The sequence below is a fragment of the Panthera pardus genome, unplaced genomic scaffold (genome assembly GCF_024362965.1).
Source record: "Panthera pardus isolate Hobbes unplaced genomic scaffold, ASM2436296v1 HiC_scaffold_5, whole genome shotgun sequence".
In the NCBI taxonomy this organism is placed as follows: Eukaryota; Metazoa; Chordata; class Mammalia; order Carnivora; family Felidae; genus Panthera; species Panthera pardus.
In genome coordinates this window covers 14,464,740-14,477,433 of record NW_026526980.1, presented here as the reverse complement: position 1 = coordinate 14,477,433, position 12,694 = coordinate 14,464,740, and the positions used below count along the sequence as shown (strand labels likewise).

The window sequence follows — 12,694 nt, the reverse complement described above, 5'->3', positions numbered from 1 at the left end:
TTTTTAATTTATTTATTTTTGAGAAAGAGAGAGTATATACATGCATGCACAAGCAGGGGAGGGGCAAAGAGAGGGAGGGAGAGAGAGAATCCCAAGCAGGCTTCGTGCTGTCAGCATAGAGCCTGACGCAGGGCTCAATCTCACGAACTGTGAGATCATGATCTGAGCTGAAATCGAAAGCTGGATGCTTAACCAAATGAGCCACCCAGGCACCCCTAATGGCAATTTCAAAAATACAGCAGCCAGCCAGCTCCCCTGGTGATTTCCAAATGAACTCAAAGACATCCTACGGCACCTAAGCTCCTAATAATACAGACTAAGCACATGGGGCACTGAGTGAAATGAAACAGAATATGCTGTGTCAGACATGCTACACTCACATATAGGGAATCTGCAGACAAAGGGTCCTAGGAAAAGAGCAATGTGAATAAAACTTTGCTCTGTGTATCACCAGCCACCACACCTGCTGTAGTAGGCACCTGCCGAGTCCACTAGCTAGCCATTCTGCTGACTCAGACAAATGATGCTTAATCAGCTTTCAGAGCATTCTGGGAAAACTGATCAATTAAGTAGCAGCAAAAGTAAAAACGCCAGTACTTCTTAGGCATGAGTGGATTGGCAACAGATGAAGAGGTTAAAAGCTGAAACTACTTCTTTATTCTTTCGTGGTGAACTTTTCAAGGAGGAGTCAAGAACTACGTGTTACCACTATTACAGCTACCTTTATCTCCTTATACAAGTTATTTAGCATCTCTGAGCCTTGGTTTCCTCATCTGTGAAACAGGACATAAAACCAAACCTGCAGGGATGCTCTGAGGATTAGAGATAATAAATGCAAAGCTCACAGTACAATAACGATGCCTGTTAAGATTGCTTGTTAGTCTTTACCTGTAAGCATTCAGGCAGTTCTGATTGACATCTATACCTTCACATATCCAAACAAGAGTTAGAACACCAAATGGGTGCTAGAGGAAGGATCTGTGGGTCATGAGGTCAGCTGGACTCAAAGAATTCCTGCTAGCTCCGAGATTCTAGAATTCTAAAAGAATTTTTCTCTTGAGATTACTTGAGGATTTGTAAAGGCTCAGCAAATAAATACTGCCAATACCCAACAGTGACTATTTCATGAACTGATGTATCAAAAAGTGGCCTAAACTCTGGGCTGATGGCTCAGAGCCTGGAGCCTGTTTCCGATTCTGTGTCTCCCTCTCTCTCTGCCCCTCCCCCGTTGATGCTCTGTCTCTCTCTGTCCCAAAAATAAATAAACGTTGAAAAAAAAAGTGGCCTAAAAAGCAAAATACAGGACAAGAAGACTAGAATTCCCTAAGCACTGGGAAGAGCATTTGGATCTCAACATTTCAGATATTTTGCTCTGGGGATAAAGGACAGGACTAACACCTAGGCTACTATGAGGATGTCATCACTTTGCTGCAGAAAATGTCAGAAAAAATCCAGCTGTGGGGTGCCTGGGTGGCTCAGTCAGTTAAGTATCCGACTTTGGCTCAGGTCATGATTTCATGGTTTGTGGGTTTGAGCCCCGAGACAGCACAGAGCCTGCTTGGGATTCTCCCTTTCTCTTTGCTCCTCCCTGATTCACGCTCTCTCTCTCTCTCTCTCTCTCAAAATAAATAAATAAACTTAAAAAAAGAAAAGAAAGAAAAAAAGAAAAAGAAAAATCTAACCATGGCTTAGAAAACCAACTCTTGTTGGACAGGATGAGTTTCACTATTTTCCCCCTTCAACATCATGTCAAACTAAAGACTCTCTGTCTCTGATACATACAAAGGGACTCCTTTGGAGGAGAATGGTTGGCAAAACAACAACTTCCCTTAATTATGACTAACCAAGTCAGATTTCCACAGTCATGTGGCTCTCCACTACATGGTCCATCTTTGCTTGTGGCTTGTGGAATGTGACTGCATGGTTTCAGGATGTATTTTTTAATTTGTTTATTTATTTATTTTGAGAGAGAGAGAGAGAGACATCATGAGCAGGGGAGGGACACAGAGAAAGAGAGAGGAGAGAGAATCCCAAGTAGGCTCATGCTATCAGCTCAGTTCAATTCACGTGGGAGTCAAACTCATGAACCATGAGATCATGACCTGAGCCAAATCAAGAGTCAGACGCTTAACCGACTGAGCCACCCAGGAACCCCAGATTCAGCAAGTATTCTGATACTTGAGTCTTGTCCAGAGCAGAGGGCTGCCTCTGCATTATTGGGAACAGCCATTTAAAAACATGAAAAGTTCTTGGCTTTCCCAAGAATCTAGAATTTGGGTACAAATTTAAAATATAGGAAACATCTTCCCTAAACCTTAAGGCAGTTCAGCTCCAGTCATTAATATTCTCACCCAGGATGTTCTCCTAAATCCCAACTGAAATCAAGCTCTTCATCTATGAAATACTAAGAAATCCAAATCTGTAAAGCCACGGCTGGATGTAACAAGTGGATGCCAAGGCTCTTATGGACCAGGGTCCTACAGGTTCCACTGAGAAAGGGCCACTTGTACCCTGCACACCCATCACCCTGAGCTACCTGCACTTTGCCTAATGTCATCCCCTTTGACCCACTAGACTGTACATTCCTGGAGGTAAGGCAACAGGTAGGCCATAGAATCGGCATGGCTATTCATGCCGCCTGGGTTCGAATCCCAGCTCTACCACTTAATAGCCCTGTCAAATCCCCTAATATCTAAGGTCTTCAGGCTTCTCACTCACAAATAGGGATAATAATAGTACTATCACCCTTGGACGGTTATGAGGGTCAAATAAGATCATCAAAGGAAAGTTCAACATCATATAGAAGAGGTTTGGTAAAGTTTAGCCGTGATTTTTAACGCCTAAAAAACTCCAAATCCAACAATTCCAGTAGGCCAGAAACTACTTCTACCCTCCTCGGTCACAAAAGTGGAGGCCCACTGATGTGAGGGACGTGAGCTTGAGGGGATGGGAGGACATTTAGCCAGCCAAGACATCATACTCACAATCACACAGTTCTTGCCAACGTGAACGTAAGAGCCAATCTGAGCTGCGTTGACCACACAATCTTCCTCAATAAAGACATGGTCCCCGATATGTAAAGGAAAAAATGCAACACTAGAGAAGGAAAAGATGAACAAACAAAAAAAAGTCAAGGTGATGTGCTCTTGGTAGAGGTTTATAGAACTACAGACCATATTCTCAACTTTATCGTCTCGTCTTAATAAGACTGCTCCTAGTAAGGAAAGAACTCTCAGGCTAGGGGAATTCTATAATGTTGAAGATGAATGTGATTACTAGCTCAAAATCAGAAATATTAGACCAGGCAGTGTGCAAAGAAACAGCAAGGCAGAAGGAGCAAGACCTTCCAAGCTAAAAGAGCTGGCACCAAATGAATGAATGTTTTGCTCATTCCTGCCTCCTTGAAAATGCTCACAGGTCACATTTTCAGTAATCTGCTCTACAGGGCTTCAAGGAACTGACATCAGGTTTTGAGGATGTATTTTCTAGCATTCAGCATTCCAAACATTTGTATATTCACTGATTTTCCTGAATGCCTACTATATGCCAGACTCTACGCTAGGGAACTGGAGATATAATAGCAAGCAAAAGGTACATAACCCTGCCCACGAGGAGCTTGCAATCAAGAGAAGAGAGATTAAATAAATGATTATCTAAGTAATTAATTACAACTGTGATTAGTGCTACAGACGAAAAGCACCAAGATATGAGAGTATACAATGAGAGTATGTAACTACCTAAATTGGTAGTTTGGTAAAAGTTTAACTGAAAGTGATACGTAAGCCAAGACTTGAAAGATGAGTAGGAGTCAGGAGGCTTTCTCCAGACTACTGACATCATTCCCATTCTCTAGGATTCCTCAAATGTCATGGACAGGGGTTCTAGGATCGCATTTACAGGTAACTTCAATACATTGGGATATAAAATATTTGGACTGGAACTAAAATAAAGTAGTTGGATGCTCACTGGCTCTTTCTAGTCCTGCGTTCTATTTTGTCAGGAATATTTTATTGGAGACGGTATCTGTCCTCTGAGGATGTATAATTTATTTAAATCTTCTGTAATCTATTCGTATTTTTGATCTGCACCCCTTGTGTGACAATGAATTCCTTGATCTCATCACAGTCTACAGCAGAACCGTCATTTAATTTTAAATTAAAAATTCCAGGGACGCCTGGGTGGCTCAGTCAGTTAAGTGTCCAACTCTTGATCTCACCTCAGGTCATGATCTCAGGGTTTGTGAGTTTGAGCCCTGTGTCGGGCAGTGCAGAGCCTGCTTGGGATTCTCTCCCTCTCTCTCTCTGCCCCACTCCCACTCATGTTTTCTCTCTCAAAATATATAAACTTAAAAATTAATTAATTAATTAAAATTCCAAACCTGATATTCTTATCTGGTTCTATTTTCTATTATCTAGTTCTGGTACTGAGATATGTGGGACGGGAGTGGGGAGAATCCACACACACTCTCTCTCTCTTTTTTTTCATGTTTTTTATTTTGAGAGAGAGAGAGACAACACACACAAGCAGGGGAGGGGCAGAGAGAGGAGAGAGAGAATCCCAAGCAGGTTCCATGCTCAGCACAGAGCCTGACATGAGGCTTGATCTCATGAATTGTGAGATCATGACCTGAGCCGAAATCAAGAGTTGGAAGCCCAACTGACTGAGCCATCCAGGCGCCCCCAAACTCACTTACTATTCATGTGTTTCTAGTTACACTTTTGTACTTATGTATTTCTCATGTGGACTATTCTCATTTATATATCCTTCCAATTCACCAATAAACCCCATGTTTATTATTTATTCTCGGTGCTTTCCTGGGACCATATCCAGCCCAGTAATGCCATTATCAGAAGGGAAAGTCAACAACTCCAACAGAGTACCTGTCACAGTATGGAATCACAAAAGGCTACCAAGAGGTTTTCTAGTTTTCCCCCAATTGCCTTCTGAGCTAATGAGCAAATGTTTTCATGTGAATGACTTACAGACTCCCTGCTCTAATTCCTGTATGTAATGGAAAGTCTGGAGTCTGACCTCATTCTGAGGAATGCAGGATCATTTCTGCATGTTCCTAGGTATTACAGTCTCAGTTGGTTGCTCTGTTCTGTTCCTCCCTAACCATGTACATAGCCCTATGACAGGAGCGTGACATTATGCAGTGGCTATCACATTACACTATCATATTTTATAGTAGTCATCTATTTATGCAATTGTTTCTCCCACTAGGTTTTGAGAACTTTGAGGCAGGAATGCAATTTCACCCATCTTTACGTACCCAGCTTGCATCCTACTGACTGACATAAAAAAAGCACTCAGTAAATGCTTGCTGACTTACTCAATAACATACAGACGGTGCCACAGGTAGAAGCCAGGAGGGAAAAGAGGGAGAGGCAAAAACAAAAAACAAAAAACAAATAAACCAAAGCCCAAAACCAGCACATTAGGCATAGTGGACAGTTTTCCTGCCCTGTCCATGTCCCTTCTTGGGCAATCTTTATTCTTGGGCCCACAGTGGGCCTGACCTGACCCTGCCCTCCAGGTCACAACTGTTAAGACAGGGGTGGAGCACTCAACTCAAGCTGAGCCAATCAGATTTCCTCTCCCAAGATTTTGGAAATAAGACCTAAAATCCTTGGTCGGTATCCACTGAAGCTTAAATGGAGAATAGATATAAGTTAGGGGCTGAGGCAGCAAGGTTGGCTTCGTGAGAAATGGGGGAAGACAAAGCCAATGTACAAGAGAGGGGAGGGAAGCAGAAACACAGAGACAAGGACAAATAAGAAACAGTATAATCTCAGTAAGAGAGCGACAGACCAGTCACCGTGATTCTGTCTAGCTGTCCAGGCACAGGCTCTAGTCCCTTGTGAGGCCTGGCACCTTCTCCTACCCTGAGATTCCATTAAATATGCCCCTGTCTCTTTTGCCAGAACCCCCTTTGCTTTTTTTTTCTAGGTTAAGTGGATTCTGTTTCTGGGAACCAACCAACAACTAAACTAAGACCACCACCACCAGAGTTGTGTTCATCAGAGTGAAGTCTTCTTTCATGTCCCAAACAACAGCACAGCCCTGCTCCTCACACCACACCTCAACACACGGAACACTCCACCAGTAGCAGATTCTTGCCCAAGACCCAAACAAGGTAATTAAATTGCATACCCTTTGCTGAATTTCTTGAAAGGTGGCCTTATGACACTCCGGCTTTTCACAACGCAATGACGTCCAACTCTCACATTTGCCAGATCCCCTCGGATAATACAGTCGTTCATCACAATGGTCTACAAAACAAAGCACATTTAAAAAATAACTACCAGTACAGCTGAAAACACAACAGAAAAGAGTAGGTAGCAAGACACCTACTGAAGTTATGTTTTGATCTACTGAGTAACGTGTTCTGGCAAAAGGGATAACTTGTAAGGTAAAAAGAATGGCCTTCGTAACACTGATTTAGTTGAAGAGGTTCCCAGTATATCCCACAAATAGGACTCACTGAATAAACAGACGTTTGCTGAGAATATGGTACCCCCCGAGTTCACTTACCTCCTCAGGTTCACTTGGTTCCACCTGTCCCCAAGCCTGACCTGCTACTTGCTCAGTGAAAGTCCAGGCTGCCCCTACCTTTGTCCGACCTCCCAATACTACTATCTTCAACTTCATGCTCCCACAGGTAGACCTACTGAGTTTCTGGTTCCTCTTCCCAACTCTAGACTCAGATGAAGTGCTACGCTGCAGGGTATATCCAGCTTCCCCAAAGATTGCCTGGATGGGCTGCAGGGTGGATAATGTAATCAGAAGTTTGGGGGGGATTAATGCCCCATGCTTAGTAAAAAGTAGGCATTCTTGAAATGTCTTTTGAATAAATGAATAAATAGGGTAAAAAAAAAAAAAAAAAAAGAAGAAGAAGAAGTGCATATGGCTGTAGTTCTAGCCAAAAAAGCAAGCAAGGGACCAGGCCTTATATATGCTGAGCACAGAAGCTTAGGCTTATACCCCTAGAGCATATAAGGAATCAATGAAAGTTTTTAAGTGGAGGATTAACACAGTGAATCTTTAGTTTAAAAATACTAATCTGAAAACAGCCTAGAATCTACATGGAGAGAGCAGGTAAGACTGGAGGAAAAGTGGCCCGTTAGATGACTACAGTGGATCAAGGTAAAATGAAAGAATGGGCCTCCTCTATGACAACAGCTGTGCACGAGAAAAAGAGAAATAAATTCAAGGTAGAGGAATCTGATCAAGCCTCCAGATCTACTAATTAAAGGGCAGAAAAGGGGCATAGAGACTGCATTCAACAACTTGTGCAAACAGAACTGGCCAAATCCAAAACTTGAAAATTCTACAGTACAGTGAGCCAGTTTCCTTAACATATAAGTAGCATGGGGAGAAAAAAACGGGCTGGGGGAAAAGAACTATTACAGATTTAAAGGGCCCTGAGAGGGCATCTGGCTGGCTCAGTTGGTTGAGTGTCCGACTTTGGCTCAGGTCATGATCTCACAGTTCGTGAGTTCAAGCCCCACATCGGGCTCTCTGCTTTCAATGAAGAGTCTGGAGCCTGCTTTGGATCCTCTGTACCCCTCTCTCTCTGCCTCCCCTCTCCTGTCCCCCCCTCCCCCCGCTCATGTTCTGTCTCAAAAATAAATACACATTAGAAAAAAATAAAAAATAAAGGGCCCTGAGAAGTGTATCAACCAGAAGCAATGTATACTTGACCTTATTTGGATCCTGATTTGAATAAACCAACTGTTAAAAGACATATTAAGACACTAGAAAGACGGAACATGGACCGAGGATTAGATGATATTAGGAAATTACTGGCTTCTTAAAAAATATAATAAGGGTACTCTACTTATTTTTAAAGTTTTTAAATCTCAGTGATACATATTGAAATATTTATGAGTGAAATAATACAATTTGCTTTAAATATACCCAGCCCCTCACCTTGGTCAAAATAGGTATGGGTTTACAGGACAGGTAAAGATGAAACAGAATGTCAGAATATTGCTAATTGCAGAAGCTGGTGAATGAACATATGGAGATTCATTATATGTTCTCTCCACTTTTGCACATGTCTGCAAGTTCCATAATAATACTGTTCGTCTATAAAAAGTAATGAGCTATAAATCCACTAACGAACACAACATGGATAAATCTCAAAAACATTATGCTGAATGAAAGAAACCTGACGACAGAGTACATGATTGCCATTATAAGAAACTCTACAAAATGAAAAGCTAATCTATATTAGTTTTACACCAGTGGTTACCTGGAGCCAAGGGTAGGAGGAGGACTGACTACAGAGGGGTCCAAGGAAAATGAGGGTGATGGAACATTTTACACCTTAATTGTAGTAGTGGCTGCATAGGTGTATGCGTCAGTCAAAACATGTCAAACTACACACTTAAAATGGGCACACTTTATTATATGTAAATTATACCTCAATAAAGATAATTTTTCCTTTATTTTTTTATTGTTTTTTTCTAAATATAATTTATTGTCAAGTTAGCTAACATACGGTGTATACGGTGTGTTCTTGGCTTCAGGAGTAGATTCCCATGATTCATTGCTTACATATAACACCCAGTGCTCATCACAACAAGTGTCCTCCTCAATGCCCATCACCCATTTTCCCCTCCCCGTCATCAACCCTCAGTTTGTTCTCTGTATTTAAGAGTCTCCTATGGTTGGGGTGCCTGGGTGGCTCAGTTGGTTGAGCATCCAACTTTGGCTCAGGTCATGATCTCAGAGCTCGTGAGTTCGAGCCCCGCATCGGGCTCTGTGCTGACAGCTCAGAGTCTGGAGCCTGCTTCGGATTCTGTCTCTCCCTCTCTCTGCCCTTCCCCAGCTCACACTCTTGTCTCTCTCTCTCCCTCTCAAAAATAAATAAACATTATATAAAAAAAAAGAGTCTCTTATGGTTTGCCTCCCTCTCTGTTTGAAACTACCTTTTTCCCCTTCCCTTCCCCCATGATCTTTTGTTAAGTTTCTCAAATTCCACATAGGAGTGAAAACATATATCTGTCTTTCTCTGACTGACTTATTTCACTTAGCGTAATACCCTGCAGTCCCAACCACATTGTTGCAAATGGCAAGATTTCATTCTTTCTCATTACCAAGTATATATAAACATCTTCTTTATCCATTCATCAGTTGACAGACATTTGGGCTCTAATAAAGATAATTTTTAAAATGTTCCATTATATGGGGGTGCCTGGGTAGCTCTGTCAGTTAAGCATCTGACTCTTGACTTCAGCTCAGATTGTGGTCCTAGGGTCATGTGATTGAGGGATCAAGCCCCATGTTGGGGCTCGCTTAAGATTCTCTCTCTCTCCCCCTCTGCCCCTTTCCTCTGCTTGTTTGCACTCTCTCTCTCAAAATAAAAGAAATTAGAATTAACCCCTCCTTCCCCAGATTTCCAGTTTCTTTTGAGAAAATCAGAGCTCTGGAAATATAGGCCTATATTCCCACATGGCAACAACCACCTTGAGCTTAACTAGGACCCAGATTCTCCACTTTACCAGGCCCTTCCACTCTGTTGTTGGCACCCAGTCTTCTTTAGCCATCTGATCTCTGTCTACCCCGGCAGAAACTATGACACCTGATATAAGGGCTTAGGAAAATAGAAATTTCAAAATTCTGAAAGGGACAAAACAAAAAACTAGAAACAAAATAACTAATAGGACAGGGGATAAATGGAATGGTACACAGCAGTGAAAATACACAAACCACAGTGAATCTTAGAAACAGAACTGAGAACAAAGGTACTTAGTGTGATATGCGTTCCCTATTGTGATTATTCTAATGACTGAGTTTAAAAAAAGTAACAGAAAGCCAAGTAAAGCTAAACTATCTACATATGTATATATGTAGATAGTTTACACAGATGTAAACATATATATATGTATACGTATATGTATGTATTAATTTACATCCTGTAACATGGATGAGTCTTGAAGACATTATGCTGAGTGAATAAGCTAGACAAAAAAAGGACAAATATTATATGAATCTACTTATATGACATATCTAGAAAAGGCAAATTCACAGAGACACAAAGTGGATTGAGGTTATTAGAGATGGGGAGTGAGGAAGGAACTGGGGATTATTCCTCAATGGATACAGAGCTTCTGTATGAGTGATGAAAGTTTTGGAAATAGATAGTGGTGATGGTTGCACAGTGGTTGTACATATCACATTTTATTTTTTTTTCAATATATGAAATTTATTGTCAAATTGGTTTCCATACAACACCCAGTGCTCATCCCAAAAGGTGCCCTCCTCAATACCCATCACCCACTCTCCCAACATATCACACTTTAAAAAACAAACCTTCCATACAAAATCACAGAGAATGTCCTGAAATTAGCTAAGGGATTTCTAAAAATCCTCCACATGAGTGTTCTAACTCTGTGCAGAAACAGTGTGTCTATAATTACTAATCATACCTAATTACTGAACTATATTTCTATTAAATCTCATAGTATGATGAGTTAATGGAGACAGTAATTGAGTCTCTACTGAAAAAATGTGTGATTGCTTGATTACAGTGAGACTACTTTCCCTCTGGAAGTTAGAGATGTAACATTTCAAAGAAAATTGGCAGGAAAAAAACCGTGGACTTCAATGTCTGTCAAGCTCAAATATATCTTGGTATTTTCTCTGGTTCTGAAATGTCGTAATATTATTCCCATGTTTATACTCCTCTCTGTGCTATTTCAATTTATTCAGACTACAAGATTCTCAGCCTTTCATATTCCATTTTGCAAATTCGTTTCATAGTTTAGCGTCTTTCTCGAGTCTCAAATCAATTTTAAGAGTTTCAGTTCATACTGAACTATTATTAGTAAACTGTTAATTATATTACTACTACTTTATAGTTTCTTTTTTTTTTAAGTTTATTTACTTCGAGAGATAAAGGGAGAGTGGGGAAGGGGCAGAGAAAGAGAGGGAGAGAGAGGGAGAAGCAGAGAGAGAGAGAGAGAGAGAGAGAGAGAGAGAGAGAGAGAATCCCAAGCAGGCTCTGCACCACCAATGTAGAGCCCAATGCAGGGCTTGAACTCAACTCACGAACTGCAAGATCATAACCTGAACCGAAGTTGGATGCTTAACCGACTAAGCCATCCAGCAGCCCCTACTTTATAGCTTCTACACTAAAATATTTTGTTGCCTATTTATATTTGTATTTAGTGGTTAAGGCACACTACAGCACTTTGCAATAATTTCAGTTCTGGGTGCCACTGTATTTTGTTCCTGGCATAAAGAAAAAAGGTTTTCTGTTGCCTTCTTTCATGGAATCTTTTTTTGTATTCAATAGAATTTGGAGAATGAAAAAAGGAAAATTTTTAGTAAGTTTTTTTTTTAACGTTTATTTATTTTTGAGAGAGAGACAGAGCGTGACCAGGGGAGGGCAGAGAGAGAGAGGGAGACACAGAAGCTGAAGTAAGCTCCAGGCTCCAGTTGTCAGCACAGAGCCAGACACAGGGCTCGAACCCACAAACTGCGAGATCATGACCTGAGCCAAAGTCAGAGGTTTAACTGACTGAGCCACCCAGGGGCCCCCCAAAAAGATAATTTTTAAATGCACAGCAACAAATGGGAGATGTGGTAACATATTATCTGTCCTGCTAATGTGATAATTAGTGGACAGAAAGCAAAAGTATGCATCCTGGGGCTGGCTGTGTCTCTTACCTTGCCATTGAGAACGATGTTCTGACTTCCACACAACACAGACTGGCGACTAACTTTGTTTCCAGATGCCTGAAAGGAAAGAGCAGAAAACAGGGGTGAGAAACTAAGTAGGTTCTGGGCTACAAGTTTCCATCTGGAAAGCTCTCCTATTGGAGAGAAAAAGTACTTGAAATGTGATGTAGTCTTCAATGGAATGAGTCCGGCATATTAACAAAGCAAGGATGGATTAGGAAACTGGAGACTCCAGGAATGGATCCAGAATTTGGATGTGGTAGGTCTAGAGCCTACTAACATTAGTGACACTGATTCAAGTCTCAGTTCTATACTTACAGCCCTAAATCCAGGATAATGACTTTACCCATATCAGAGGTACAAGAATTCAGTAAAGAAATAATAATAGCAATGACGACTGAGCACTTACCCTACCTGGAGCAATTTACACGCATCATATATTGACTCCAAAGAACCTAACCGTCTTTTAACACATGGTAATAAAGAACGACACATTAGCTTAAAAGAAACAAAACAAAAAACAAAAAACTCTGAAAGGCCCGAAGCCTGGAATTGCTATTGGTATTAGGGTGGATGAGACGTATCCTGCTTTCTGCAAGGCATTTTATCTCTACGATGAAACCATGAATAAATTTAAAAAGCCTAAACTGACCATGCAGGGAATAAGTAACAAAGCTGAGCCATTCACGAAGTGATCCTATGTAATCTCGGACTAAACGCCAAAGCGACCCGGGGTGGGGCAGGGGCAGGAGGGGGGCACCAGCCTCAAAGGGACGCAGGCTTGGAAACGGAGAAAGATGCCTGGATAAGCGCACCGTCTCGATGTACTCCGACTTGTTATAAAGCAGCTCGCCCAACTCCATTGCCACCAACTTCTTTCCGCAGCTCCGGCTCCTGTCAAAGCCTGCCGGCCGGTCAGTCTGACTGGGATTCGGACTACTTCCGGCCGCTCCTCCACTTCCGCCCTGGGCGTCCGGCGCTCTCATCCGCAGCTCGGCTCTCC

The 12,694-nt window shown here is 41.6% G+C and overlaps 1 protein-coding gene across 2 annotated transcripts in view; it reads right to left on the bottom strand.

Moving 5' to 3' along the window:
• DCTN5 (dynactin subunit 5) overlaps positions 1-12,662 on the bottom strand; it is a 30,014-nt gene extending 17,352 nt beyond the window's left edge. Inside the window, exons 1-4 of one of the 2 annotated variants that reach the window (XM_019430341.2) lie at positions 12,507-12,662; positions 11,680-11,748; positions 6,154-6,272; positions 2,985-3,096 (exon numbers count right to left, since the gene is read on the bottom strand). In XM_019430341.2, coding sequence (XP_019285886.1) covers positions 2,985-3,096; positions 6,154-6,272; positions 11,680-11,748; positions 12,507-12,554 — 348 coding nt within the window. In that variant the 5' untranslated portion in view covers positions 12,555-12,662. The remainder of the gene's footprint in view (positions 1-2,984; positions 3,097-6,153; positions 6,273-11,679; positions 11,749-12,506) is intronic. The other variant, XM_019430340.2, reaches the window with a different exon arrangement.
• Positions 12,663-12,694: the final 32 nt, after the last annotated feature.